Below are 25,994 nucleotides of genomic sequence, written 5' to 3' on the forward strand. Positions count from 1 at the left end.
CCCCCATCCCCCCCTCACACACAGGTTGGCAATAAAATCATGTTCCTCAAAAGGTTAACAGTGGGCGTATAAGCACTCAGTGGGGGCAGTGGGAATTTAGGGTACACAGTGCCCTGCTTGAAGCCTCTCATTTTTCTAAAGACTACCTGAAAGGCATTGAGTTTTATGTCTCCTTGTCCTATAAGATCTGTAGGTTGCTTCAGAGCAGACAAAGCAATTAGCTAGACCCCACTGTGTCCTGCACAAGTCTTTTGGACCTCTTGCCCGGGGTGAGGGATGGCTGTTTGGGTGTACTTCTCGCTCTGCAGTACATATGTTAACTGGTATGCCACTGTCCTGAGTGATCTCTGGCACAGGAGGCCTGGAGGCAGCAGGAAGTAGTCACCACGACCAGCACCAACCAATGTCCTTATAGGGTCTTTCCCAAGGGGGAAAAGTGGGAAAGCTGGAATTCATTCCACAAGTATTGAGCCTCCAATATGGGTGAGGCTGCATTCTCCTGGGATTTATGGGTACAGGGCTGTAGCACCTCTGCCTTTTTGGGCTTGTCTGGTAGAGAGAGACCTTAAAAGCTACTTTAAGTAAACGTGTCTTGGCTACCTCCCCTCAAGCCTTGCACCAAGCCCTTGCTGTGCAGCCCTGTGCCCTGGCCTGGCTCACCCAGTGCCTTCCCCCCCTCCCGTGGCAGGCTCTCCTGGGGTCTGCAAGGCCCTGCCCAGTGGACAAGGAGCTCTGAAGGACAGTACTGATCCCCACCCCCTCCCGTCGCACTGGTTGGGCAGAGCAGACCCTATCCCTGTGTCCTAGTCACTCTTATCAGTGCTGAAGCTTCTGTGGCAATTTCCTCCATCCTCCACCCCAAGGGCCTCCTCTTGGGTCTCCCAGGCCCAACCTCACCATTCAGAGCCACAGAAGCCATGTGACAACAGTGAGACTAACCTACTTCTGGCACCTACGGGACCCTTTTTCCTTAGAATGGCTTAAGTAGCCAGCTGTCACCTTCCCAGATTAAAAGAGGTTCACCTTCCTGTGACCTTCACCATGTCATTCATCTTGTAGACAGTGTATCGTATTTGTCCTCTCTCAAGTCACAGGCCTCCATCGCTGTTGGCAGAGGAGGACCACAGGGTGAGTCCCAGCAGACAGCCACTGAGGCCTGGTCACTGGCCTCGCCCCTCCTTAGATCCAGGCCATCCCTTCCTTACTGCCCACACTTCTCCTTCTAGACCCCAGCTGTCCAGAGCAGCCTCTTCCAGGTGCGGCCTGCCACACCAGAACCAGATGGGTCCCCACTAGCTGCAGGTTCTGAGGGGCCTGTGCATACAGGGTGGGCAGGACACCTGCACTTACACCAGCTCTTAAAGTCTGAAAACTATAGGTCTTGCATAGCAATTGGAGTGATGAAGACAGATAGGTACTTTTGAAAACCAAGTATGCTTTAATAATTAAATTTAACTTACATCTGGAATACTTAACTTTTTACACGAACTTTAAAATAGCAGCTATTTCACATACAAAAAGCACAAAGCAACATTCCTAACTCCCTACAGAAGGACACCCTCAGGGCCACTGTGCCAATCCCAGGCCCAGCCCATCCTTCTAGCCTCAAAAAGATATTTTCTGGCTTTTCCTCCCCCGACTCCCACATCAAACACAATTATTTTCTAAAAAAAATTTTTTTCGGTCAAATGCCGCTTTAGTGAAGAGTATTCTCTACTCAGAACTTGAGAAGTGGAGAATCCATGTTTTCCTTGTCGGCCTCGGGGCTCAGCTGGATCAGCGGGGAGCCCAGGTCAATCAGCTGGAAGAGAGCAGAGGGGCAGGTTAACAGCTTCTCTGGGCTGGCCATCCCACAGCTCCCACTCTGGAGGCTGCAGTGGCCTAGAAGACAGGTGGAGCTGGGGCTTAGTTCCAGAAAAACTCAGTAGTCCCGTTCAGGTGCATTTAAGGGAACCTCAACCACTGTGACTAAGAGACTAGGAGGAATAAAGCCTCAGACCCTCACACATGGTACTGCCCCTAACACCATGAATTTAAGGGACAGAAGGGTACAGACAGGCCCTGACATCCAGGAGATCCAGGCCTCAGGGGCAGTGACTTTTTCCTTCTTTTGGGAAGTACTAGGGTTTGAACTCAGGGCCTTGCATTTACCAGGCAGGCACTCTACCACTTGGGCCACATACCCAGTTCTTTGAGCTAACGTGGACCATGATCCTATTTTCACTTCCAGCATAGCTAGACAACATGCACCCAGCTTTTACCTTCAAGATGGGGTCTCCCAAACTTTTGTCCCGAGTGGCCTCAACTGCAATTCTCCTGATCTCCACATTCCACGCCCCCCCCCCCAATCCTCTGTCCCCCAATAGCTAGGATTTCAAGTGTGAGCCAGCATGCCTAACTGGTGGGTGGCTTCTGAGAAGCTGAGGTTGAGTCATACATGGACTCAAGGGATTAAGAACGCAGGACTACAACACCCCAGACCCAAGTCAGCATGTATCACCTGCCGCTGTTCAGCTCGCAGGGGCTTTACTGCATCGTTTCTGCCCACATCTGGGGTATTCATCATGAGGTCCATCAGGGGCCTGCTGTGCAGTCCCAGCCCGGCACCCATCTCAGGTGTGCTGCAGAAGTCGATGAGAGGGAGGGCGGCTGGGGGTCTGCCTTCCTCAGGAGTGGTGCTGAGCTGATCCAGCCCCACGTCGATGAGGGGGAGGGCGGCTGGGGGTCTGCCTTCCTCAGGAGCAAGGCTGAGCTGATCCAGCCCCATGTCAATGAGAGGGAGGGCGGCTGGGGGTCTGCCTTCCTCAGGAGCAAGGCTGAGCTGATCCAGCCCCATGTCAATGAGAGGGAGGGCGGCTGGGGGTCTGCCTTCCTCAGGAGCGGTGCTGAGCTGATCCAGCCCCATGTCAATGAAGATAGCCTAGAAAGGAACATAGTTGGAGGGAGAACCCAACACCCTTGTCAGCCGTCATGGAAAGTTGTAGGCCCCTCCTGAGGGAAAGTACCTTTCAGGTAGTGCAGGGCTGCCCTGCCCCCACTTCCTGACCTCTGACCCCTGACCCCCAACCAGCTCCTTAGCCAAACACTTCTGTGGCCCTAGGTCCTGAAGGGTCTAGATCTGCAGTAACTGGTTGCCCAGAGACAGGGTGAGTCATTCTGTGGCCGGTGGGCCTCCGCCTACCTCGCTAGGGTGTGAGCCACTGCAAGGTTTGGCTTCATCCTGAGCCTCTCCTACAGTGGAGCCTTCTGGAGAAAAATCACTTTTCTCAGGAGAAAAATGAAGCGCCTGAGGTATGGAGAATGGAGGTGAAGGGCTCTCACTGGAGGGCAGGCCGAGGCCCACCTGCGCACAGCTGGCCTTCTGCTGGAGCTCCTGTGCCAGCTCAGTTCTACAAGAGAAGGAAAATGTTACAAAAACGTTACCCCGAGCTCTGGTTGGGGCTGAAGCAAACTTCTGGAAGACCGTCCCATGGCAGGAGCTGCAGCCTGGTGCCGCACACCTGCAAGGGCAGCTCGCTGTAAATACGTCCTCCCTTTCACACCTGTTTCTTGTGCAAGAGGATCATTTTCCTTTCAACCCCAAATCCTCACCAGCCCGGCTTTACCTTTGCCCACTTCGGCCCCTCTCTTCAGTCACTCAACAGGAAGAGAGCAGCGAGGACGCACGTCGGGGAACCACCTCTGCCCGCCTGCTGGGGCGCCTAGAGGCTCTCATGCCTGACCCTGCCTGCTCTGCCTCCCTAAGACCTCGCCCTTTCGCATCCACAGGAGGTCTGGCCTGAGCCCGGCCAGGCACTGGACGCTCATGCCGTAAAAGGCTTCCCCAATGGTGCATCTCTGGTGACCAGTAGGCACCGGACAGGCGTGCCTACAATACCAATGCAGCCCACAGTACCCAACTCTCAAAACTATTGCTGAGAAGCCAGGCATCGGTGGCTCAAGCCTATAACCCTAGCTACTCAGGAGGCTGAGATCTAAGTATCATGGTTTGAAGCCAGCCTGAGCCATGAGACTCTCATCTCCAACAAACTACTCTGAAAATGCTGGAAGTAGCATTGTGGCTCAAGTGGTAGGCAAAGAAGTCAGGGACAGTGCCCAGGCCCTGAGTTCAAGTCAAGCCCTAGGACCTGCAAAACAAACAAAAAACAAAATAAAATAAAAGCCAATTACTGAGGAAAACACTGAAAGCATCACTATCCACGAATTGGTTAAGAACATCTTATTTTTTGACTTAAAGGTTTCTTTTTTTTTTTTTTTTTTTGTCGGTCGTGGGGCTTGAACTCTGGGCCTGGGCGCTGTCCCTCAGCTCTTCAGCTCAAGACCACTTGAGCCACTGCGCCACTTCCGGTTTTCTGGTGGATTATTGGAGATAAGAGTCTCACGGTCTCTCCTGCCCTGCCCGGGCTGGCTTTGAACCACGATCCTCAGATCTCAGCCTCCTGAGTTGCTAGGATTACAGGCGTGAGCCACCAGCGCCCGGCTTTGACTTAAAGGTTTCTAACACCTATAAAAATTATTTCTTTTTTAATACTTATAAGCAAACAACACACTTAAACCATGCCCATACCAAATAGCAGGCCCAGTCTGTGTGGCCTTCTCTCTTCCCCTGCGTCACTCCCTGGCAGGACAGACTAACCTTTTCCGTGTCTTACCTCACCACAGACCTCTTCCGGGGCTCGGAGGACAATCGCCGAGCAGGCCCGCACAGCGGGGAAGCCAGAACCCTAGGCACAGACTGTGGGGTCATCAGTGGGAGGCCAGAGAGACGCCGGCCAGAAGGGGTGGGCAATGCTGACACTCGCCGTGCGCTTACGGGAGTCCTTGTACCTGACAGATCTTGTGATGCCGGCCCCAGTGAGCGTCTCACAGGTGTGCTGTGAACAGTGGCCCTGGCAAAGACAGCATCCAAGACTTAAGCAGAGATGACTTCAGCAAAGTCCAGTCTACCTCGTGAGCATGACGTCATGCCAACGCTGCACCATCATGACCACTCTGTGGTCTCACCAGAGTCCAGTGCAGAGGTCGGGGACTCCAACATAGGCAGGACTTAGGCATGCTAGCCCTGGCATCAGGTTTCTCAATAGCCAGTGCCCCACAGGTCACCAAGACAATCAGCTGGGCTGCACCTCCCAGATGGCACCCCTGAGACTCAATGGCATTGTGAACACCCCATGAGAAACTGGACTCACTTCTCTCTAGCTGGGGACAAATGGGCAAGTCGACTTCATGGTGTGCTATTTACTTAGATTTAAGGCTGTTATCAGAGCCAGGTGCCCATGGCTCATGCCTGTAATCCCAGCTGCGAAAGGCTGAAATCTGAGGATCTAGGTTTGAAGCTAGCCTGAGCAGACAAGTCTGTGAGACTCTTTCTCTCTAATTAAACAAGGGCTGGGAGGATGGCTCAGTGGTAGAGTGCTTGCCTTGCATGCATGAGGCCCTGGGTTCAATTCCTCAGCACCACATAAGCAAAAAGAAAAAAGCTGGAAGTGGCACTGTGGCTCAAGTGGTAGAGCGCTAGCCTTGAGCTGAAGAGCTGAGGGACAGCGCCCAGGCCCAGAGTTCAGGCCCCATAACCAGACCTCCCCGCCCCCCAAAAAAGAGGTCCTGGGTTCAATTCCTCAGCACCACACACACAGAAAAAGCAGGAAGTGGTGCTGTTGCTTAAGTGGTAAAGCGCTCACCTGGAGCTGAAGAGCTGAGGGACAATGCCCAGGCCCTGAGTTCAAGCCCCACGACCAACCAAAAAAAAAGAAAAAAAAAGCATCTAATCAAACAACAAAAAAAAAAGCTGAAAATTAGGAGGACACTGGTGACTTATGTCTGTTACCCTAGCTGCTCAGGAAGCTGAGATCTGAGGATGGCAGTTCAAAGTCGGCCCGGGCAAGAAAGTCCACGAGACTCCTATCTCCAATTAATCACACAAAGCTGGAAATGGTGCTGTAGCTCAAACGGTGGAATGGTAGCCTTGCACAAAAAAAGGAACTTAGGAGCAGCACCCAGGCCTGAGTTCAAGGCCCAGTAGCTACAAAAGAAAAAGAAAAAAAAAAAGTAGAGGCGTGGCTCAAATGGTAGCATGCTAGTTTTGAGTGAAAAAGGCAGAAGGGTGCAAAGCCCTGAGTGCCATTACACACTTGCACACACACACACACACACAGACCCTTGTCAAGGTTAAGCACGGGAGTAGAAACAGGGAACCAGGTATTTGGCTCTCCTCATGGCATGTCCTGGCACTATCCATGAGAGTACCACATCTGGCCAGAATGCTGGTTTTTGTAATGAGTGTGGATGGAATGTTGTAGGCCTCAAATGCCTATGTCGAAGTCTCCAAGAAGAGGGTCTTAGGAAGCCAGCCTCTGAGAGGTCATTAGGGCCGAAAGCAGCATCCTTGCGTGTGAAGGACCAGTGACTCACAGGAGGCAGAGCGTATGCTCGCTCTTCCACCACAGGAAGACACGGGGAAAGGTCCTACCATGACCAAAGCAATGGGCCCTTGTCAGACACCGAGTCTGCTATCGAGCTGGGAGAGTGAAGTTCTGTCATTTAAACTCCAAGCTCCTCAGCCTGGGAAGTCTGAAGTAGGAGTATGAGTTCCAGGCCAGCCTGGGATACTTCACAAGACTCTGCCTAAAGACAAAATGATACCAAGACTATAGTGCTTGTTACAGTCATGAAAAGGAAACAACTCAGGACAGAGTACCAACGTGGAGCTCACGGCAGGACTCATCTATAGGCTCTGTCCTCAACTAAGGGCAGTTTTGGGTTCTTCAGAGTCTGAAAACAGTACACTAACACTGACAAAGAGACTGCAAGCTCCCTGCACCCAGCATGCTGGCGGGGGTGAGGGCGGGTGGGGGTGTTGTGGAGAGCGAGGCAGCTCTCCCACAGCACCAGCAAGGACAAAGATGCCAACGAGCACGACCCTGCCGGGCCCCAGGATGGGGCGGCATTCTCACCAGGTGGAAGGACATGGTGGTAGAATCTGTCCCTTCCTGGCACTCGGTGTGGCAGGAGTCACCTCAGCAAGGGCAGTGCTGTGAGGGATACTGTGGTCACATCCAAGTCCAGGAAAGCCCATCACCACGTGACTTGCTGAAGAGCCACAGCTGCTCCATGGCAGAGCCCCCGTCCGGAAGCCCGGCCCAGACCTTATTCTGCTGCGCCCAGGCCGGGAGTCACGAATGCAGCAGTTCCCAGTCCCTCCCTACTCGCCCCCCACGTGTGAGGACTCCTCGGAGCACAGGGAGCAGTGCTGGCACCTGACTCACGAGTGTCAGGAAAGGCCGCATCAGCAGGTGCCTGCCAGGGCTGCCACTCGAGGTCCTCAGTGTGGCAAGACCATCCTGCAGGGCTGGGAGCGCACCACCCCACTGTGAAACCTGGGGCATTTCAAGTTCCCTGCAGATTGCAGATATGCAGCGGCTCCCAGGAGCTCCCACACTCCAGGGAAGCAGCAGTGTCTCAGTCCTCATTGGAAGGAGAAGGAAGCAGATGTAGGTGAGTTACCTGCCAGCCGCTGCCCACGACTGCAGCCACTGTGCCCGGGAGGACTTCGGTGTCACGCCTTTCGGGGATTCACCTGAGACAAAGAAAAGGGTGTGGTGAGTCACAGGAGAATCAGGTAGGAAAGCCTGTGGCCTGGGTGCTGTCCCTCAGCTCTTCAGCTCAAGGCTAGCGCTCTACCACTTGAGCCACAGTGCCACTTCCAGCTTTTTCTACTTATGTGGTGCTGAGGAATCGAACCCGGGGCCTAATGCATGCATGCAAGGCAAGCACTCTACCACTGAGCCACCTTCCCAGCCCTGCCTGAGATTCTCTTAACTTCAATTAACCAAAAAAAAAAATGGAAGTGGAGCTGTGGCTCAAGTGGTAAAAGAGCCAACCTTGAGAAAAAAGCTAAGGAATTGGCACCCAGACCCTGAGTTCAAACCCCAGTTCCCACTGTTGGGAATAAGAGCTAAGGCTGGTACAGCCATACTAGATCATGAGGAAGAAAAGCTAATCAGGACAAAACAAAACCAAAGACAAGCCTAGGTTCCTAACATCATCCATGAAGTCTACTCAGATTTTGATATTGCAAATCTTTTTTTTTAATTTTATTTATTTATTTTTATTTATTTATTTTTTGGGTCCGGTTGTTGGGCCTGAACTCTGGACCTGGGCACTGTCCCTCAGCCCTTCAGCTCAAGGCTAGCGCTCTACCACTTGAGCCACAGCGACACTTCTGGCTTTTTTCATTTTGATTATGTGGTGCTGAGGAATCGAACCCAGGGCCTCAGGCATGCAAGCAAGCACTCTACCACTGAGCCATCTTCCCAGCCCCGATATTGCAAATCTTATCAGAGCCAGTGCTGTCCACCTGGGAGGGAGAAGGTAATGTCTTCAGAGTTACTGTCTGCCGTCCTTCCATGGCCACCTGGCTGGCCTCTTACCACTCTGAGCCTCAGTCTCTACATTTGTAAAGTAATGTCCTTTAATATGAGAAAAAAAAAGGCTAACGTGTTCAGTGCCTCAAGAGGTTTCTAAAGTAAGATCATTAGACAAAAAAGCCAAAACTAAACTCATTCAGCAAACAACTGGCTTTTCTTTAGAAAAGCTACAACACAGCCTGGCACTGGTGGCTCACATCTGTAATCCTAGCTACTCAGGAGGCTCTGAGGATCACAGTTCAAAGCCAGCCCAGGGCAAGAACGTCCATGAGACTCTTGTTTCCAAATAACCACTAGAAAACCAAAAGTGGAGCTACAGTTCAAAGTGGTAGAGTGCTAGCCCTGAGCAAAAACATTCAGGGACAGTGCCTAGGCCCTGAGTTCAAGCCCTGCCACTGCCAAAAAAAGAGAAAAAAAAAAAAAGTTGTACCACACGTACCAGATTGTAGCTCTGCTCATTGCTTCCAAGGTTACTACTACCTGTAGACTGGACTGAACCCTAACTTTTAGACAACTCCAATTTAATTTTCCTCCACAGATCTACTAAGAAAAAAAACTGCTCCTTCCTAAAGCCCCATGAACTGAAGCTGCACACCCTGTAGGAAACTGAGGGATAAGCCTTGACCCGATATGTGAGCCACACAGAAAGTTCATCAACCCACACAATGCCCTTGCCAGACACTGGAGCCACAGACAGTGAAAACTCATGTCAGATTATAACCTTTTTCTTTTCACTTGGCACCAGCAGATCCTGTGGTGTAACACAGCGGGTGACTCCAGCTACCTCTTCCAGACCATACTCGTGGCTCCTTTCTAACTCTATCCAACCTGGTCCCATGTCTTTACTCTGCACTCGTTACTTGCTGCCTAAGAACATGTCTGTGCTATTGCCCACATGGCTGTGCTGTGTCTGGGGACTGAGAACTGCACATGCCACAGAACAGGCTAACCACTCAGCATCTCAGCCTGGCTCCCTCAGCATTGGGCCTGTTCGCTCAGTCACTGCCAAGCCTAGGTTCTCACTCAAAACCATTATGTAGTCTTGTGTTTGTCACATTCATTAGTTGTTTTGTTTGTTTGTTTGTTTTGGGGTTTTTTTTTGTTTTGGGTCTGGTCATGGGACCTGAACTCTGGGCCTGGGCGCTGTCCCTCAACTCTTCAGCTCAAGGCTAGCACTCTACCACTTGAGCCACAGTGTCACTTCTGGCTTTTTTCTTTTCATGTGGTGCTAAGGAATCAAACCCAGGGCCTCATGCATGCAAGGCAAGAGCTCTACCACTGAGCCACCTTCCCAGCCCCTCGTTCGTTAGTTTTGTTCCTTGTTTTCCTTGTTAAAACATGTACCTGTGGAGCTGGGAAGGTGGCTCAGTGGTAGAGCGCTTGCCTTGCATGCCTGAGGCCCTGGGTTCGATTCCTCAGCACCACATAAGAAAAAAGAAAAAAGCCGGAAGTGGAGCTGTGGCTCAAGTGGTAGAGCGCTAGCCTTGAGCTGAAGAGCTGAGGGACAGCGCCCAGGCCCAGAGTTCAGGCCCCATGACCGGACCCAAAAAAAATTAAAAAAAAAAAAAAAAAACAACAAAAAAAAAACATGTACCTGTTACCTATAAGGTAACAAGTTCTAACAAAATAACACTGTGATAATGGCCTAAGCTCATTACAAAACTCAACTTTGTGTGACATAAACCCATTAGGCTCACGTGCAGGGCCTTTACCAAACATGGCCTTCTATCTGCAAGACACCATGTGGCACTTTCTGCCAAAGGCCCAGGATGCAGCCATTCAAGGCAGGCCAGCCTCACAGGAGGACACAGAGGCTGGAGCCCAGGGGTCTGACACAGCTGGAATAAGAGGGAAAAGGAAGCAACAGGGAGAAGGAATCTCTTGAGTCTCTGGCTGAAGAGCAGAAGCATACCCATGTAAGGCATGTGAGTTAGACAAGAAGAGCTACTGGGAACAGCAACCAGGGCGCTGGCATGGCTAGGAAGCAGGCTGGACAGAGCCAGCTGAACACACACATTAAGCAAAGGCCTTTGCTAGTGACAGGCCCAAGGCCCCATCCCCAGGCCTATTCTAGACCTGCCCCATCAGAACTTAAGAAGCCTGCAGTGGATGTTGACTGCCAGCCCAACAAAGCAAAACTCAATTCTTTAAAACAAACAAACAAAAAACAAAACCCCACAATCTAGACATTAAAAATTGTATATCTGATACAGCCAACAGCAGAAAACTGTGACCATAACCAGAAAAAGAATTAGCCACAGACCCCAAAATGACAGAGAAGATGCAATCACAAGAAACTGACTTAAAACCACAACCATTATAAATATGCTCAAAGATGTAAAAGAAAAATGGGAAAGTATGACAGAAATTAGAGCAGGCTTAATGGCAGATTAGACTGCAGAAGAACAGATACAAGAACTGAAGACATGACTCGGGACAATCCAAACTGGAGCACAAGAAAAAAGCTGAAAGGGCCTCGATGGCTAGGAAACCATGTCAACAGGTTTAGGAAAAAGAGGGAAACAAGAAAAGCTTTTCCAACTAGTAAGGATGGCTCGCACCTATAATCCTAGCTACTCAGAAGGCTGAGATCTAAGGATCACAGTTCAGAGCACCCCAGGCAGTCTCATCTCTGATTGACCAGCAAAAAAAAAGAACAAGTGGAGGTGTGGCTCAAGTGGTAGAGAACCAACCTTGAGTGAAAAAGCCAAGCTAGAGCTTGAGGTCCTGAGTTCAAGCCCTATTACTAACGCGCGCGCACACACACACACACACACACACACACACACACACACACACACACACACACACACACACACACACACACACACACACACACACACACACACACACACACACACACACACACACACACACACACACACACACACACGAAAATTATTTTTCTTTCTTCTTTTTTTGGTGCTAGTTCTGGGGCTTGAACTTAAGAGCCTGGGCACTATCCCTGAGCTAATTTTTTGCTCAAACCTAGTACTCTACTACTTGAGCCTTAGCTCCATTTCCAGCTTTTTACTGGTGGATTGGAGAAGAGTCTCACAGACGTTCCTGCCTAGGCCAGTACTGAACTGTGATCTTCGGACCTCAGACTCCTGAGTAGCTAGGATAACAGACATGAGCCACCAATGCCTGAATAGAGAAAGCATTTTTAAAAAGTAATGTCATCATTTTCCAGACTTGATGGAAACTATCAACCACAGATCAAAGCCTAAGTCATTGCCAACAAGGTAAACACAGAGATGAGCAAAGTGCAGCCAAGCTGCTGCAGACAGCAGTGAGGAGACTAAGAACAGCCCAAGAGCACCCACACAGGGGGACAGGGAACCCCGATGATTTGTCCCATATGGGGGGACAGGGAATCCCGATTATTTGTCCCACACAGGGTGACAGGGAACCCCGATGATTTGTCCCGTACGGGGCAACACAGAGCAACACAGCACAGCTAGCAGACACAACTTGGAAAGACAGCCAACAGAGCCAGCACCTGAGGATATCTTGGCAAAAAAAATCTCAAGTAGCATTTCTTCCACAATCAAAAAAAAATTAACACGTATGTTACTCACCAGCAGGACACGTAGGAACTTTAAATGGATTGGCAGGGGCAAGCACTGCCTTTGTCTTGGCATTTAGACAGACATCCTGCCTGCGTAGGCCTCTAGTTCCATTCAGCTGAGACGTCGAGGAAACAGAGTGAGGATCCAGCCTCAGGCCTCCAGCCTCAGGCATCTGGGACTGGGCAAGAGGGGAGGTTGTGGGCAACTTGGGCTGCTCTGACACCTGGGCCACGCCGGGCCTCCTGGCTAGCCCACATGGTGGTCCTGCTGGGGCTGCTGGCAGAGGCTGGCGCAGCATGGTGAGACCTGCTCTGCTCAGCTTGCTGATATGCGACAGAGGCCGGGAGCTGCCAGAGGGAATACCTGTCCGCTCACTTGGCTTGGCTGCAAGAGGAGACGCACAACTGTAAGCATTGTGCCCACCTTTGGTCCTCAGCTCCACCCAGACCTGAGCTCCTCCCAACCCTGGAGTTCCCACCTTATGGCTGGCCCCTCCCTCTCTCCACCCAGACCCACCTGAGCGCTCACCTACCTCACTTCCTACCGCCCAGACCTTGCTGCTACCTAGACAGTGGAGGCTGCCATGTGCTCTCTCTCTGGGGGAAATACGGCTCCTCCAATAAACCTTGTAATAATCTTTCTCTTGTGCATGCCTGCCTCCGTGTGGTCCCCTGGCATGGAGGTGGCGGATCCTAAGAACCCTGCACAGAGGACACTGTCACCTTGGTTTGTAAAGGCAAGGACCCAGTGTCTCACTACTAGCTGGGCAGCAGTGGCTCATATCTATAATCTGAGCTACTCAGGAGGCTGAAACCTGAGGATTGCAATTTGAAGCCAGTCTGGGCAGCAAAGTCTGTGACTCTTATCTCCAATGAACCACCAAACAGCTAGAAGTGGAGCTGTGGCTAAGTGGTAGAGCACTAGCCTGTGCATAAAAGCTCAGGGACAGTGCCCAGGCCCTGAGTTCAAGCCCCAATACTACTGAGAGTGGTAGAGTGGACTCCAGATTGGGTGGGTCTGACATGAGAATCCATGCTTTCCTCATGCTGTTCTGGACAGTGTAGACAGTAGACAGTAGACTGTAGACAGTGTCTACAAGGGTTTTGCCCTGTACCACTAGATGGCAGTCTTGGCTTGGCAAGAGAAATACAGGCTAAATTTCCACAGGTATGGCCTTGGGGCTCCTCCATACTGTCCAGATGGGAATGACCTGGACAATATGATCTTAGCCCCTACATCTGATGACACAAACATGAGGCTGTGGAAGCATCATCCTAAGTGGTGGCACTGGGTGACTGTGCAGACCAAGTGAAGTACTTAAGGTGGATGGGACAGAGTCTTCCCTGACCACTGTCCAGCCCTCCAGTGTCCTGAAGGAACCCGGGCAGAGGACGGGGACGGGGGAGCAGCTCTCTAAAAAGATGGCAGAGGAAAAGACTGCATTCCAAGGCTCGCCAGTCGTGTAGGTCAGGACATGAGAAGATGACACTCACCTCTCCCTGCTGCTGGAGACACACTTACAGCAGACCCTGAGGAAGAGGGCTTCCTCGCGAGACTGCCAGCACAGCCAGGCGGTTTTAACAGGGTTTTCTTCAGCCCAAGCTGAGACAAAATGTTAAAAAGACAGAATCAGCAAAAATTTCCACACATGTTTATTTCTAAGTGATTTTTAATAATTTAAAAATGATCATCTTGAATTTGCAGAAAAAAATCTAAGTTGTCCCTTGATAGCACGGGGATTTTTTTTCAGGACCCCTGTAGAAACCAGAGTCCATGAGTCCTCAAGTCCCTCCTATGGAAGGGCACAGTGTATGCACAGAACCTACATGTCCTCATACCTACTGTTCGCCATCTTCTTCTAGGTGACTTATAATACCCAATGCAATGTAAGTACCAGGTAAAAGCTACTGAAGTTTCTCACACCTGAAATTCCAACAACTACCCAGAAGGCAGAAACTGAGAGGACCAAGGTTCAAGGCCAGCCTACGCAAAGATGTGAGCCTCTATCTCAATCAGTAAGTCAGGCACGGTAGTATGTGCCTGTATACACAGAAGGATGAGTCAGAGGTCAGCCTCAGGTAAAACGTGAGCCCCTACCTGAAAAATAACTCAAAAATGAAAAGGTTTGAAATGGCTCATGTAGTAGAGCTGAGAAGTGTGAGGCTCTGAGTTCAAACCCCAGAGTGTCAATAATGACAAGAAAAAAGTCAGAACAGATGCAACTTATTTGCTCTGAATTTTCAATCTGTGATCACGGAGCCCAGATGTGGATCTGGCTGACTTCTCAAAATGGAGACTTCAAACCTTTGACTGAGGATCCCAGGGTGCAGGGTGAATGGCAGATCTGGGGACCCCAACTTAGACACCTTTCACAAGGACTATCAGTGATTTCTTACACAATGTTCAGTCACTGCCAATGCAAGAAAACAAATGGCCAGGAAACTGCAGTTGCCGTGCGCATGAAGTATAGGCCCACACTGCCAGCCTGCCTTCTTTGCAGGCCTTCCTCCAAGCAGCCTCTCCACTGGTCCCAGCTTTTGATCAAAAGACAGACCCCATATGGTATACAGCCACTACCTTGTTTCCACACAGCCGCCCCCTCATTCCCACACTCACCTTGTTTGGAACTGGGAGCAACCGCTCGCCCTGGCCTAAGTGGCTTCTACCCGCTGGCAGTAACATGAACTCACTGAGGACCTGTCGACTCCCAGAGTCCTTCCTGAAGCCACGGAGAGCTCTACACCAAGTGCCCCCCTCCATGCCCACCACAGCTCAGTTCCCTCTAGGAGACCACAGGCTCCATACTGGTGTGGACAATGGGCCCTTTTCCAGCCCCCGGCAAGGTCCCCAAGCACCCAGGCCTGGCATCCACCCATGCCACAAGTCCAAACACTACCACTCTCGTTCTCACTCACCTTGTTCGGGACTGGGAGCAACCGCTTGCCCTGACCCAGGCGGCTTCCGCCCGCTGGCAGGGTGGTGGCATCCAGGGCAGTGGAAGGTCTGTCTGGGCACACTTCCCCAGGGAATCCTCTGTCATCTCGGGGTCTCGCCTTGGAGGGACTAGCTGCTGTCTCTTTCTTGGGCTGGAAATGTTCATTGGGAATGTGAGAACTACGTGGCCTCCAACAAGGTCCTGGGACACAGGCTTCAGTTCAGAGCAAGCTCAGGCGGGAATTCCTCCCCATAAATACTACTACGCTCCTCAATTCACCAAACACCATGCCCCAAAATGATGTGATGGCACCTTGCTAAGGGCTGACACGAAGAACTGGGTTCCAGCTCTATATGTTTCCATGTGTGGGCCAAGAGGATCCTTCATTACATGCTCAGCTCTGCCAGAGAGGCCGCTTGGCATCAGTATGTCTCTACTGAAAGCATTAAGGACCCCAAGGGCCCATTGGACCGGGGTTCAGGTTTTGGGGTGCCATCACAAGCACTCACACTATCTGCAGTTACTCTCCATTCCCTAAGCCCGCCCAGGACTCAGTCGTGCCTGACACAGCTGACATTAGTGTCTGCTGCTATCCTGGGCTTGTCTGAATAACCCCCATTCTGTCTACCTTCTCCATGACCAGCTGAAGGTGTTTGCCTCTCGCAGACAAAGCTCGGGGCGGCTGCAACCGGGTCATCTTCGGAGGCACAGTGTGCTTTGGAAGGCGGGCAGCACTCGGCCCCCCTGGCAAAGGTTGAGATGAGTGAGGTGGTATTGGGGCAGGGTGGGCTCTGGCTGGAGCAGCAGGCAGCACTGGGGAGCAAGGCAGGAGCTGAGGCTCCCCAGAGTGGGGCTGGTCTCCGGAGGAGCTCTTCAAGGGGCTATCCAACAGGAAGTATGTTTCTCTTTTAAGCGACTTGGGGCTCTTCTCCATTTCCTGTACTCTATTAAAGAGGTTTATTTTTAACTTTGATTCTTGGACAAATCTTTCCATGTCCTGGCTCCAAGAAGCTTCAGGCTGGGTGGGCAGGGCCACCTCTCTCCTGCTGCAGCTTTCTATCTGCAGGGCAAGTAAGTGAGCCTCTTTGTACACCTCCACAAACTTCTCCCCGGTGAGGGGGCTCCAGGTGCAGGGGCTGGCAGCTGCTGGCAGCACGGGCTGCTCGGGAAGCTTCTCGCTGAACTCTATGTTGGTGGCGATGCATCTTTCCTTGTGCCCAACAGGTCCAAAAAACACTTCATCGTCTTCATTTGTGCTAATGTTAAAGGAAGGATCATTAGTGACTAAAGACACCAGCATTCAAATGGAAGAAAGTGGCAGTGCCAGGATAGGGAAGAAAATGTGTTTACCTGGAAGAAGATGAGAGATCGAAGTCAAACTTTTCATCGGCCAAAAGACAAAAGTCTGCAGAGGGGGAAAAGTCCATTGTTATGCTAAAGCACGACCAGTTTCTATGGGTACCAAAGCGACTGCAAAATCACACCCCCAAATTGTGACCAATCTTTTTTATCGTAAGGGTGCCAATTATTATTTTAACTATGCTTTCATAGGGAGCTCTAGATGAGCTTATTTCCCCCCCCCATTTTCTACTTAAAATGTACCAGCTGTTGAGTTTGCTAAGCTACCTAACAAAAGCACAAAGCTTTTTTTGTGCTATAATCTCAAAAGTAGTCACTGACTCATTCGCTGACTTTTCAAGAGTTGTCATCTTAAGGCACAGAACATTTCAAAAGCCCACCTGGCTCAGTTCCCCCAGTGGTATCTCCTTTTTATATGCTACAAAATATCTATTCATCCTTCAACCAGAGTCCTTCTCGAAGCACTGTGCCCCCACCCATGCCCACCACAGCCTTCGCTGCCCTGTTTATTTGCCCAACTCAGTTCCCTCTAGGAGATCACATGCTCCACACGGATGTGGACAATGGGCCCTTTCCAGCCCCCACCCAGGTCTCCCAGAGCCCCCAGGCCTGACATCCACCCATGCCACTAGTCCGAACACTCCCTAACTGCCAATGGCCTCAACAGCTGGGCTGACGGCTCCAAGACAATGAGTGCCTACCAGGTCCCCAAGCTCCCCATCGCCAGCAGAGGGCCTGGACGCTTAATGAACCACTGCTGAAATGCATGGAACAGATCCTTCTACACTACAGAGTCACACAGTACTATGTTCTTTGTTCTTAATAAGCAATGGTGCATGTTTGTCAATATTGTGGAACTTGAAAATAAATCAATATCTTAATTAGGTCCCTAACTAATCAAGTAAATAGTCCCATTTGTCTAATCAAACAGAAACACATTAGAGCTGGGGGTACGGCTCAGTAGTAGAATATGTGCTCAGTGTGCACAAGGTCCAGAGTTAATGCCCAAGCCCCTCCCAGGAGACAGGTACGATTCACCAATGCACCAAGGAATAAGGAATACCCATGAGAGAGGAAGCTGAAAGATTCAATCTATGCATGTTAATACATGAACTTGTTAACACTGATCATTTTCAGGAAAAAAAAAGTTTTGTACTTAAATCATATATGAAACTCAGCCTAGAACCCGAAAGATAAATCCTAACAATTAGTTCAGTGATCCTAAAACAACTGGAAAGTGAATTAAACAGTCATTCTTAGCTGAGCACCATGGCTCCTGCTGTCATCCTGGCTACATGGGAGCTGAAATGGATCACAGTCCAAAGCCTGCCTGGACAGGAAGTGTGTAAGGCCCTTCTCAACCAACAGCTGGACAGGAAGTGTGTAGGACCCTTCTCAACCAACAGCTGGACAGGAAGTGTGTAAGACCCTTCTCAACCAGCAGCTGGGCTTTCTGTCACACCTGTCATCCCAGCTTCATGGGAAAGGGAGATCAGGAGGATCAAGGTTCCAGGTGAGTCCAGGAAGAAAAGTTTGCAAGACTCTGTCTCAGGGAAGAAGCTGACATTGGAAGCATTCTCCTTCATTCTGCCAGGTCTGTACCTGGGAGGAGGGACGAGGGGGGAGGAGGGACGACAAAACAAAACCCTAACTCAACAAGTAGCCTGCGAAGCTAGGCACCAGCGACCCATGCCCTATAGTCCTAGCTACTTATGAGATCCAAGGATTAAAGTTCCAAGTCAGCCTGGGCAGAAAAATTCTTATTTCCAATTACTAGAAAAAAGCCAGAAGAGGGGCACAGTTCAAATGGTAGAGTACCAATTGTGAATGAAAAGGCCAAAGCTCTGAGTTCAAGCTCTAGTACCAGTACACACACCCACTTACACATAAATAACCTTGCAAAAGAGGGCAGGCAGCATGGCTGAGTTCAAACCTCAGTACCACCAAAACAAAAGAAGTTATACTTAAAAAAAAAATAAAAGCTGCTTTTGGTAATTCCATTAAATCTTTAAAGAACATATAATTTAAATACTATTTACATTGCTTCAGAGAATAGGAAAAATAAACCTTTCAATTTGCCTCTATGAAGCAAGTACTGGTATCCAAAAGCTGTAAAGTTGGCTCAAAAAAAAAATCAATCTCAGTTGTATTAAAAAGAAATTCCTCAACAGAGTATTAGCAAAAGGAATTGAACAACTAAAGAGTACACAAATTGAACACTAAAGAGTACACAATATGAGCAAACGCACTTCACAACTGCAAGAAAGTTTAATTTTACACAACCTAGTAATATAATAAACCTAAAGCAAAAACCATATGACTGTTCCATGTATGTTGAAGAGGTATGTAACAAAATGCAACTCAGTATTACTTCCAGAGAGGGGTGAATACACATGTCAGCTGGGACAGGGTCACAAGCTGATGCAACAGCATGATGTAAAGCTCCAGTGTCTTTACCCAAGCTAAGTGTATTCCTCACTCCAACTCCACTGAAGGCAGCCTGGGCCTTGCTCTATGGTGCTCTCCGCAGAACCCAGGCTGAAGGAGCCCACTATCAGGGCCATGCCTACTCTCCAGGCAGGAGGAAGGATAATTTCCAAGCTGGCTCTTAAAGATATTGGCCCAGAAGGGACCCAAAGCACAATATTCCCGGTGCATTGACCAAACCAAACTCTAAATGGGCAGGGAAGAATGTCCTATTATTTATCAGGAAGGGAAAAAAAAGTAGTAATCAACAGTACCAATGACCATTATCTAAACTAACCCACAGGCCAGCATCAGGGCCAAAGGAAAACTACAGAAGTACTTCCATGAAAGCCAGGCACATAGCAACGACATCTCCAAGCACCACAACACCTAACGCTGTTCTGTATGCACAACCAACACAATCAGACAAAAGGACTTAGGGGTAGAGTTCACGGCATGTAGATGTAAAACACAGAGCAGACACATGAAGAAAATCAACTGAAAATTATTATGAGTAGTCAATGGATAAAAGAAAACAGCTGAAAGCCAGGTGCTGGTAATTCACACCTGTAACGCTAGCTACTCAGAAGGCTGAGATCTGAGGTTTGCAGCTTGAAGCCAGACTGGCAGGAAAGTCCGTGAGACTCTTATCTCCTATTAACCACCAAAAAAAAAAAAAAAAACTGGAAATGGAGCTGTGACTCTAAGTGGTAGAGTACTACTAGCCTTGAGCAAAAAGAGCCCAGGGAGAGCACCCAGACCTTGAGCTCAAGCCCCACAAACAAACAAAAAAAGGAACCCATCTGAAGACAAAATTACAAAGCTATCAAGCACTTACGGAACAGTTACAAGATGAAAACACAGGGATGAGACAGTGGAGGTGGCTGGGAGCAGACTGTGTGATCCTGAATGGTCCTGGTGTGTTGAATTCAGGATCTCACATGTGTTAGGCAGGCACTCTACTGCTGAGCCACATCTCTAGCCAGAGCGAGGCAGCTGGATGCAGTTGGAAAGAGGGTCATGGATTCTAAACACCATGGGGACATGGAAAAGGCAGTAACTAGCAACTTGACTCAGGTAAGAGTTCTCTGATGGGGATGCTGGGTGAACAGGGAAGCCAGGTTAAGAATGGGGTATGTGGAGGGGTCAAGTGGAATTCAAGAAGACATGCATGTGAAGGTGCCCAAAAGGCAGGTAACTATGCAAGCCCAGAGCTCAAAAGAGAGGCTCACTGCTCAAGGAAAAATACAGCTTCTCCAGAAAGCGAATAGGTAGAAAGTATGCTGATGGCTCTCCGGGAGAAAGCACAGAGATCCTAGACCAGGACATGGTTTTCCTGATAGAGACGCAAGACTTGCCTGAAAAGGAATGGAGGTCTACCAGCCACAGAGGAGAGGAAAATCAAGAGCACCATTAAAGCTTATAGAGGGAGAGAAGGTAGAATTTGATTAAGAAGTTAACTGATTAAACATGGGCAGAAAGGTGACAAGGGATCTGGCAATACAGAAGGCGACAGGATGGATGGTGAGAGGTCACAAGGCGGAATGGCTGGGGCTAAGCAAGGTGAAGAAAAGTCAAAAGAAGCTCCAGGTCTGGCTCTAATGAGCAACACAGCAATGCAGAGACAGCAGAGAAGATGCAGAGACAGGAGAACTAAGATACTGACAGACAAAAGGCAGGGAATGAAGAAGGGAGGTGGGAAGAGGGGACATCCTCAAGGAGCAGTGTGGTTCACCATGCACATACGTAAAAGGCAGTGGACACCAGGGAGGAGAGGGGGCAGAGCAGATGCCCTCCTGGTAGGATGAGGAAGCAAAGATGATTTGCAAGGTTTCCAAAATGGCTATATTGCAGACACTTGGACACTTAGCTACTCAGGACGGTCAAGATTTGAAGTCAACCCTGACAGACAAATCTAAGAGATTCTTGTTTCCAATTAACCAGCAAAAAGCTGGAATGGGAAGCATGGCTCAAGTGACAAGAGTGTCAGCCTTGAGTGAAAAATCAAAGAACACAAAGCTCTGAGTTCAAGAGCAGTACTAGTGCGTAACCCATGCACACATGCACATGTATGTACGCACGCACACACACACACACACAAAATATTTAAGAGGAAGTGCCCCAACTATTGGGTTCCAAAGTCGTGGATTCCACCAATTGTGAATTTACCATATCCAAAAAAGCTGGAGGCATGGCTGAAGCTATAGGTCTGCCTAAGAAACCTGACATCCTCAATTTAAACCCTAATACCATCACACACAATCATTTATACCAAACACGTGGACCTTCTTCCTTTGCACAGAATGCTGCTCTGTGAACATAGCTGTGACATTTGTCTACACAGTGCTGGCACTGTACTGCTGTTGCATTGGCTATTATAAATAATCTAGACGATTTAAAGTGTATGGATGAACGTTTATCTACTGTGACATTTTATGCAAGCGTCCCAGGTCCCTGAATTTGGACAATCATGCAGGGAGGGGGAGTCGAGGAGCCAAAACTCTAGAGACTACCGAGGGACAACTGTGACTCCTTTGTGAGCCAGTAACACTCATCTTGATAACTGTAAGGTCCACTCCTGGATGGCAAGCAGACCCTACCCAGTACCTGTGCTACCTAGGCAAGGCAACTGGCACACCTGGAAGAGGTCACATCCGCATCTGCTGAGGTCACATCTGGATCTGATGTGGCAACACCTTTCTCCCATCTGGTCCCACCTCCTTTTACCTGGCCACACTTTTCCCTGCTCCTACCCTAGATAAGGCCTAGCCCAGGGCCAACGCCCTCTTTGCCAGCTGCCAACCTGGCCTGGTCCCAGCAGGTCTACAGAATAAACCTACCCCTTACCTGAATACCACGTGCATGGTATGGTTCTTATTTGGCAACCTCTTTTTAAAAACCTACCATAAATGGTGCCTCTTGGAAACTCCTCTTCCTGACCCAGAGGACACCTGGTACATCGATGGCAGTTCCACATCTACCTCTTCAGGAAGCCGAGTTGCGGGCTATGCCATTGTTAATAACTGTACCATTCTTGAAAGCAGCCCTCTGCCACCTAGCAGTACCTCATAAAAGGCAGAACTTATAGCTTTAACTAGGGCCTTAATTTTAGCCAAGGGACAGAAGATTAATATTTATACAGACTCAAAATATACCTACCACATTCTCCATTCGCATGCAGCAATCTGGAAGGAGCGTGGCTTCCTGACCACCAAAGGGACTCCCATTACTAATGCCTCACTTATTCTTACGCTTTTAGAAGCTGCTTCCCTTCCCCAACAGGTAGCAGTCATTCACTGCAGGGGACACCAGATGCCATTACAGTCAGCAATTCAAAAGCAGATCGGGAGGCAAAGCTAGCAGCCCAGAGACAACTTCAGGAACAACGTCCAGTTCCCTTCCCTTGTTTCGGGTATTGCCTTCAATACAACCCTCTTATACCCCACAGGAGCTCGAGGATCTTACCCACCAGGGAGCCTCCCAGGAAGCACAGGGAGGGTGGTCCCTGGAAGGACGAGTTGTTCTTCCTGAGACACAAGCAGACAGCTTTCTTTCCCAGGTTCACCAGGCGCTGCCATTGGATACAAGCCTCTCTCCCACCTTCTTAAACCTTTAATCCATTGCCCTAGCCTAACTACCCAACTAAGGCTATTACCCAAGCCTGCCCCACATGTGCTCTTACCTGCTCACAGGGTGGTCTCCGACCAGCTGCATTCCCCACACACCAAGCACGGGGACACACCCCAGGGGAAGACTGGCAGATAGACTTCACTCACATGTCCAGATGTAAGCAGCTGAAATACCTTCTAACTATGGTTGATACCTATTCAGGAGACTGCTGACACTATTGCCTCCGTCCTTATTAAAGAAATTATTCCTAGGTTTGGCTTACCCAGGTCACTTCAATCTGACAATGGACCTGCTTTCATCTCCAAAGTCACCCAACAGGTGGCATCCTCTCTAAACATCCCGTGGAATCTTCACATTCCTTATGGCCTCAGTCTTCTGGAAAGGTTGAAAGAGCTAATGCGCTCCTCAAAACAAACGTACTAAACTTTCTCTAAGCTCCAGCAATCCTGGCCAGAACTGTTTCCCCTGGTGCTCACCTGCAGCCGTACTTTCCTCAGCCCCTTTGAGTTGATGTATGGAAGTTCTTTCCTCCTAGGTAATTTCCCTACTGACAATGCCAAGCCTCCACTAATAGACTGCCTTCCCATCCCAACCTTTCTTAGGCACATGCTGCGCCAACATGCTGACCAGTGTCTCCCTCAGCCTCATCAAGGCCCCTTTCCCACTCCCCCCAATTCTGCCTGGCGTTCAAGTGTTTCTCAAGACCCTTAATCCATCTGGTTTATGCCCTAAGTGAACAGGCCCTCACCAGATTCTGCTGACCACCCCCACAGCGGTCAAGCTCAAGGGACAGCCACAGTGGATCCATCTGTCAAGAATAAAAAGGGCTCCTGCTCCTGCCTTTTTTTTTTTTTTTTTTGGTCAGTCGTGGGACTTGAACTCTGGGCTTGGGCGCTGTCCCTCAGCTCCTCAGCTCAAGGCGAGTGCTTTACCACTTGAGCCACAGTGCCGCTTCTGGTTTTCGAGTGGATTATTGGAGATAAGAGTCTCACGGACGTTCCTGCCCGGGCTGGCTTTGAACCACGATCCTCATATCTCAGCCTTCTGAGCAGCTAGGATTAGAGCCGTGAGCCACTGGCACCCGGCTCCTACCATTTCTATACCAACACTGACTTCCAGGTACACCTTTTCCCCCCTTGGGCCTACCAAGGTAAGGCTATCTCCCATCCCTGAAGATTGGGGTGGGTAGCACTAAGCTAACTGCTCTCCTCTCCACACACCTCACTTACCTCATCCCTTAGGCCACCTCCAAGCCATGGACATACAATATTTTCAGTAATGTTTTTCCTTTTCATCTTTGTCCAGCCCCCTGCCTGAGAAGACTTCCTCCAGACTTCATCCAAGAGACTTGCTTCTGGCAGACATCACCTAAGGTTTCACACCTACCAAGGGACAACTGCTGCTCTCTGCCTTCTCTGGGAGGGGACCACATACTGGCCTTTTACCCCTAATGTCTACACCCACTTGTAAGCAGGAAGTAGACAGAGAAAATCTGTGCCATGTTTCATGATTATTAAAAGGCTAGAAGGTAAGGTCCACTCCTGCATGGCCAGCAGACCCCACCCAGTACCTCTGTTACCTAGGCAACTGGCACACCTGGAAGAGGTCACACCCTCAAGCACTGAGGGCCCATCTGGATTTGATGTGGCCACACATCGACCACCAGGTCCACCTCCCTTTACTTGGCCACACCTTTCCCCACCAATATCCTAGATAAGGCCTAGCCCAGGACCTGATGCCCTCTTTACCCACCCGGCCTGGCCCAAGCAGGTCTACAGAATAAACCTACGCTTTATCTAAATACCACCAGCGTGGTGTGGTTCTTACTCGGCAACCTCTTTTTAAAGACCTAACCCCACAGGAAGGCAGTGAAGAACCAGGCCAGTTCACTCTCAGAGCCCCACAAGCCCCACACCAAGGCTTTGCCAACAAGCGAGCGACAAACCGACAGGACGCCGCGAAGGCGGCTCCTCCAGTGTCTGTGCCGCAGGCCCGGGGTGTGGCCACACGGGCGGGAAGGCCGCCGCGGTGGCCGGGGTCGGGCCGGGCCGGGGCACGCGGGCAGCGCTGGGTCCGGTCGGGGCACGGGTCCTCGGGAACCAGCCTCTCCGTCTCGGGCCCCGGGCTCGGAACCGCCCCGCGGCGGACGCCGACGGGCCTCACCTTCTTTCGGACCAGCGTCCATCTTCGCCTGGCGGCCGTCCGGGGTCGCTGCGGGAGGAAGGGGCCCGAGGGTGAGCGGGCCGGGGCACACGCGTCCAGGCCGGCCACGGCCGAGGGCCCCCGCAGGCCGCGTGACCGGACTCGGGGCCGCCTCTCGCTGCCCCCACACCGGGCGGGGCGGGTCAGGCCCGACCGGGGCGGATAACGGAAAACCGGGAGCGGCCGCGGGGCGAGCCGGCCCTCCGCGTCCCCGCCCGGGGCGCGCAGCTCCCCGTGGGAGCCCAGGCCCGGCTCCGGAGGAGCGCTGCCTTCCCTGGCCGACAACGACCGGCCCGGCGCCGCCCGCAGCCCCTCAGGCCCCGCTCGGTGCCGCCCGCCCCGCAACTGCCCGCGCCCCTACCTCACCGCCCGCCCGGCACGCCGGCTGCGCCTCCTCCCCGGTTTAAACTCGGCGCGGGACGCTGATTGGTGGGTTTGAAGAGCGGCCCGGCCCCGAGCACCCTGGGGTTTGTAGTCGGCGCTCCCGGAAGGGAGTCGAGCGCACGCGCAGTGCGCTCGCGGGAGCGCCGGCCTCCCGGGCCTGGCCGCACCCCCGGAGCCGGGCCGGTCAGCCGCTGGGGAAGAGCCGCCTGGCCTGACCGGTGCCCGCCGCTTTCCTTGGCAGCATCCGCAGAGTGCCTTTCCGCGGCCTGACCTCCCCGCCTCCATGACCGCCCTCCCTGCAGACAAGGCCTCTGAGCTGCTTTCTGGAAACTTCCTTCTGGCTCAGTGTCTTCTTGAACTGGGGAAGGGCAGTGGACACCGTTAGACCCGACGACACGTCCCGTCGCAAGTGATCGGTCAGGAGCCTTTCGAGCTCAAGTAACAGAAAGCGTCAAGCCCTTCAGAAAATGTGTGTTGGGGGTGGGGAGGGGTGGAGTGCTGGTGCCAGGAGGCCCAGGGGGAAAGGCGCTCAAGCTCGGGGTGGGGCCGCCCGCGCACCTCCTCCCAGGCTGGCTCCTGCCCTGGGGCTCACCAGCTAGGGATGGTGACCATCACCTGCACTGAATCTGGGATTGCAAAGGCTGGGTGGGCTTGCTAGTGGAGGGGAAGGAGGGAGGGAGGGGCCAAGGGCCATGTGGTGCAGACACCCAGGGCCCCAGACTCTGGGTCCCATTCCTCCCCTGCTTTCTAGGTGCTGAACCCCTGCATCTCTGAGCGTGTTTGCAGAGGGCCAGTCCCCTCTCCTGATTCCTCCCTGCACAAATAGTGTCTAGGGAACAAGCAGCCCATGATTAACTTGCAGCTGCTACACTAATCTTATCATTCCACTCTGCCTCTCTTGTGCCTGTGTGAGTCTGTGTTTGCTGAGGACCAGGTCCCCAATGCCTCTCGTCTTGCAAACAAGCAGCCCATAATTATTCATCAGTGCTGCTACCTTAATGTTATCTTCACTCTATTCTC

At 51.1% G+C, this 25,994-nt stretch overlaps 1 protein-coding gene across 2 annotated transcripts; it reads right to left on the minus strand.

The window, feature by feature from the left end:
* Positions 1-1,418: 1,418 nt before the first annotated feature.
* Positions 1,419-25,067, minus strand: Gtse1 (G2 and S-phase expressed 1). 2 transcript variants are annotated; one of them, XM_069999827.1, is made up of 12 exons: positions 24,952-25,067; positions 24,552-24,599; positions 16,284-16,338; positions 15,562-16,189; positions 14,914-15,084; positions 13,492-13,600; positions 12,008-12,382; positions 7,504-7,576; positions 4,653-4,889; positions 3,182-3,389; positions 2,501-2,920; positions 1,419-1,801 (listed from the first exon to the last, which is right to left on the minus strand). In XM_069999827.1, the coding sequence occupies exons 2-12, from the start codon at positions 24,571-24,573 to the stop codon at positions 1,718-1,720; spliced, it is 2,382 nt and encodes a 793-aa protein (XP_069855928.1). In that variant the 5' UTR covers positions 24,574-24,599; positions 24,952-25,067; the 3' UTR covers positions 1,419-1,717. The 2 variants fall into 2 exon arrangements, with proteins under 2 accessions (XP_069855928.1, XP_069855929.1); XM_069999828.1 differs by lacking the exon at positions 24,952-25,067 and having other exon boundaries at positions 24,552-24,894.
* Positions 25,068-25,994: the final 927 nt, after the last annotated feature.

This window comes from Dipodomys merriami, unplaced genomic scaffold (assembly GCF_024711535.1).
Source record: "Dipodomys merriami isolate MVZ:Mamm:240054 unplaced genomic scaffold, mDipMer1.0.p SCAF_55, whole genome shotgun sequence".
NCBI classification, from domain to species: Eukaryota; Metazoa; Chordata; class Mammalia; order Rodentia; family Heteromyidae; genus Dipodomys; species Dipodomys merriami.

Bases quoted from the DNA above. Each gene is read 5' to 3' on its own strand.
- Gtse1 (XM_069999827.1), bottom strand. From the start codon at position 24,573: ATGGACGCTGGTCCGAAAGAAG. The intron at 2,921-3,181 runs GTAGGCGGAGGC...GTTCCTTTCTAG, and splicing joins GTGGCTCACACCCTAGCGAG to GCTATCTTCATTGACATGGG. The intron at 1,802-2,500 runs GTGATACATGCT...GCTCTCTTCCAG, and splicing joins TGCGAGCTGAACAGCGGCAG to CTGATTGACCTGGGCTCCCC.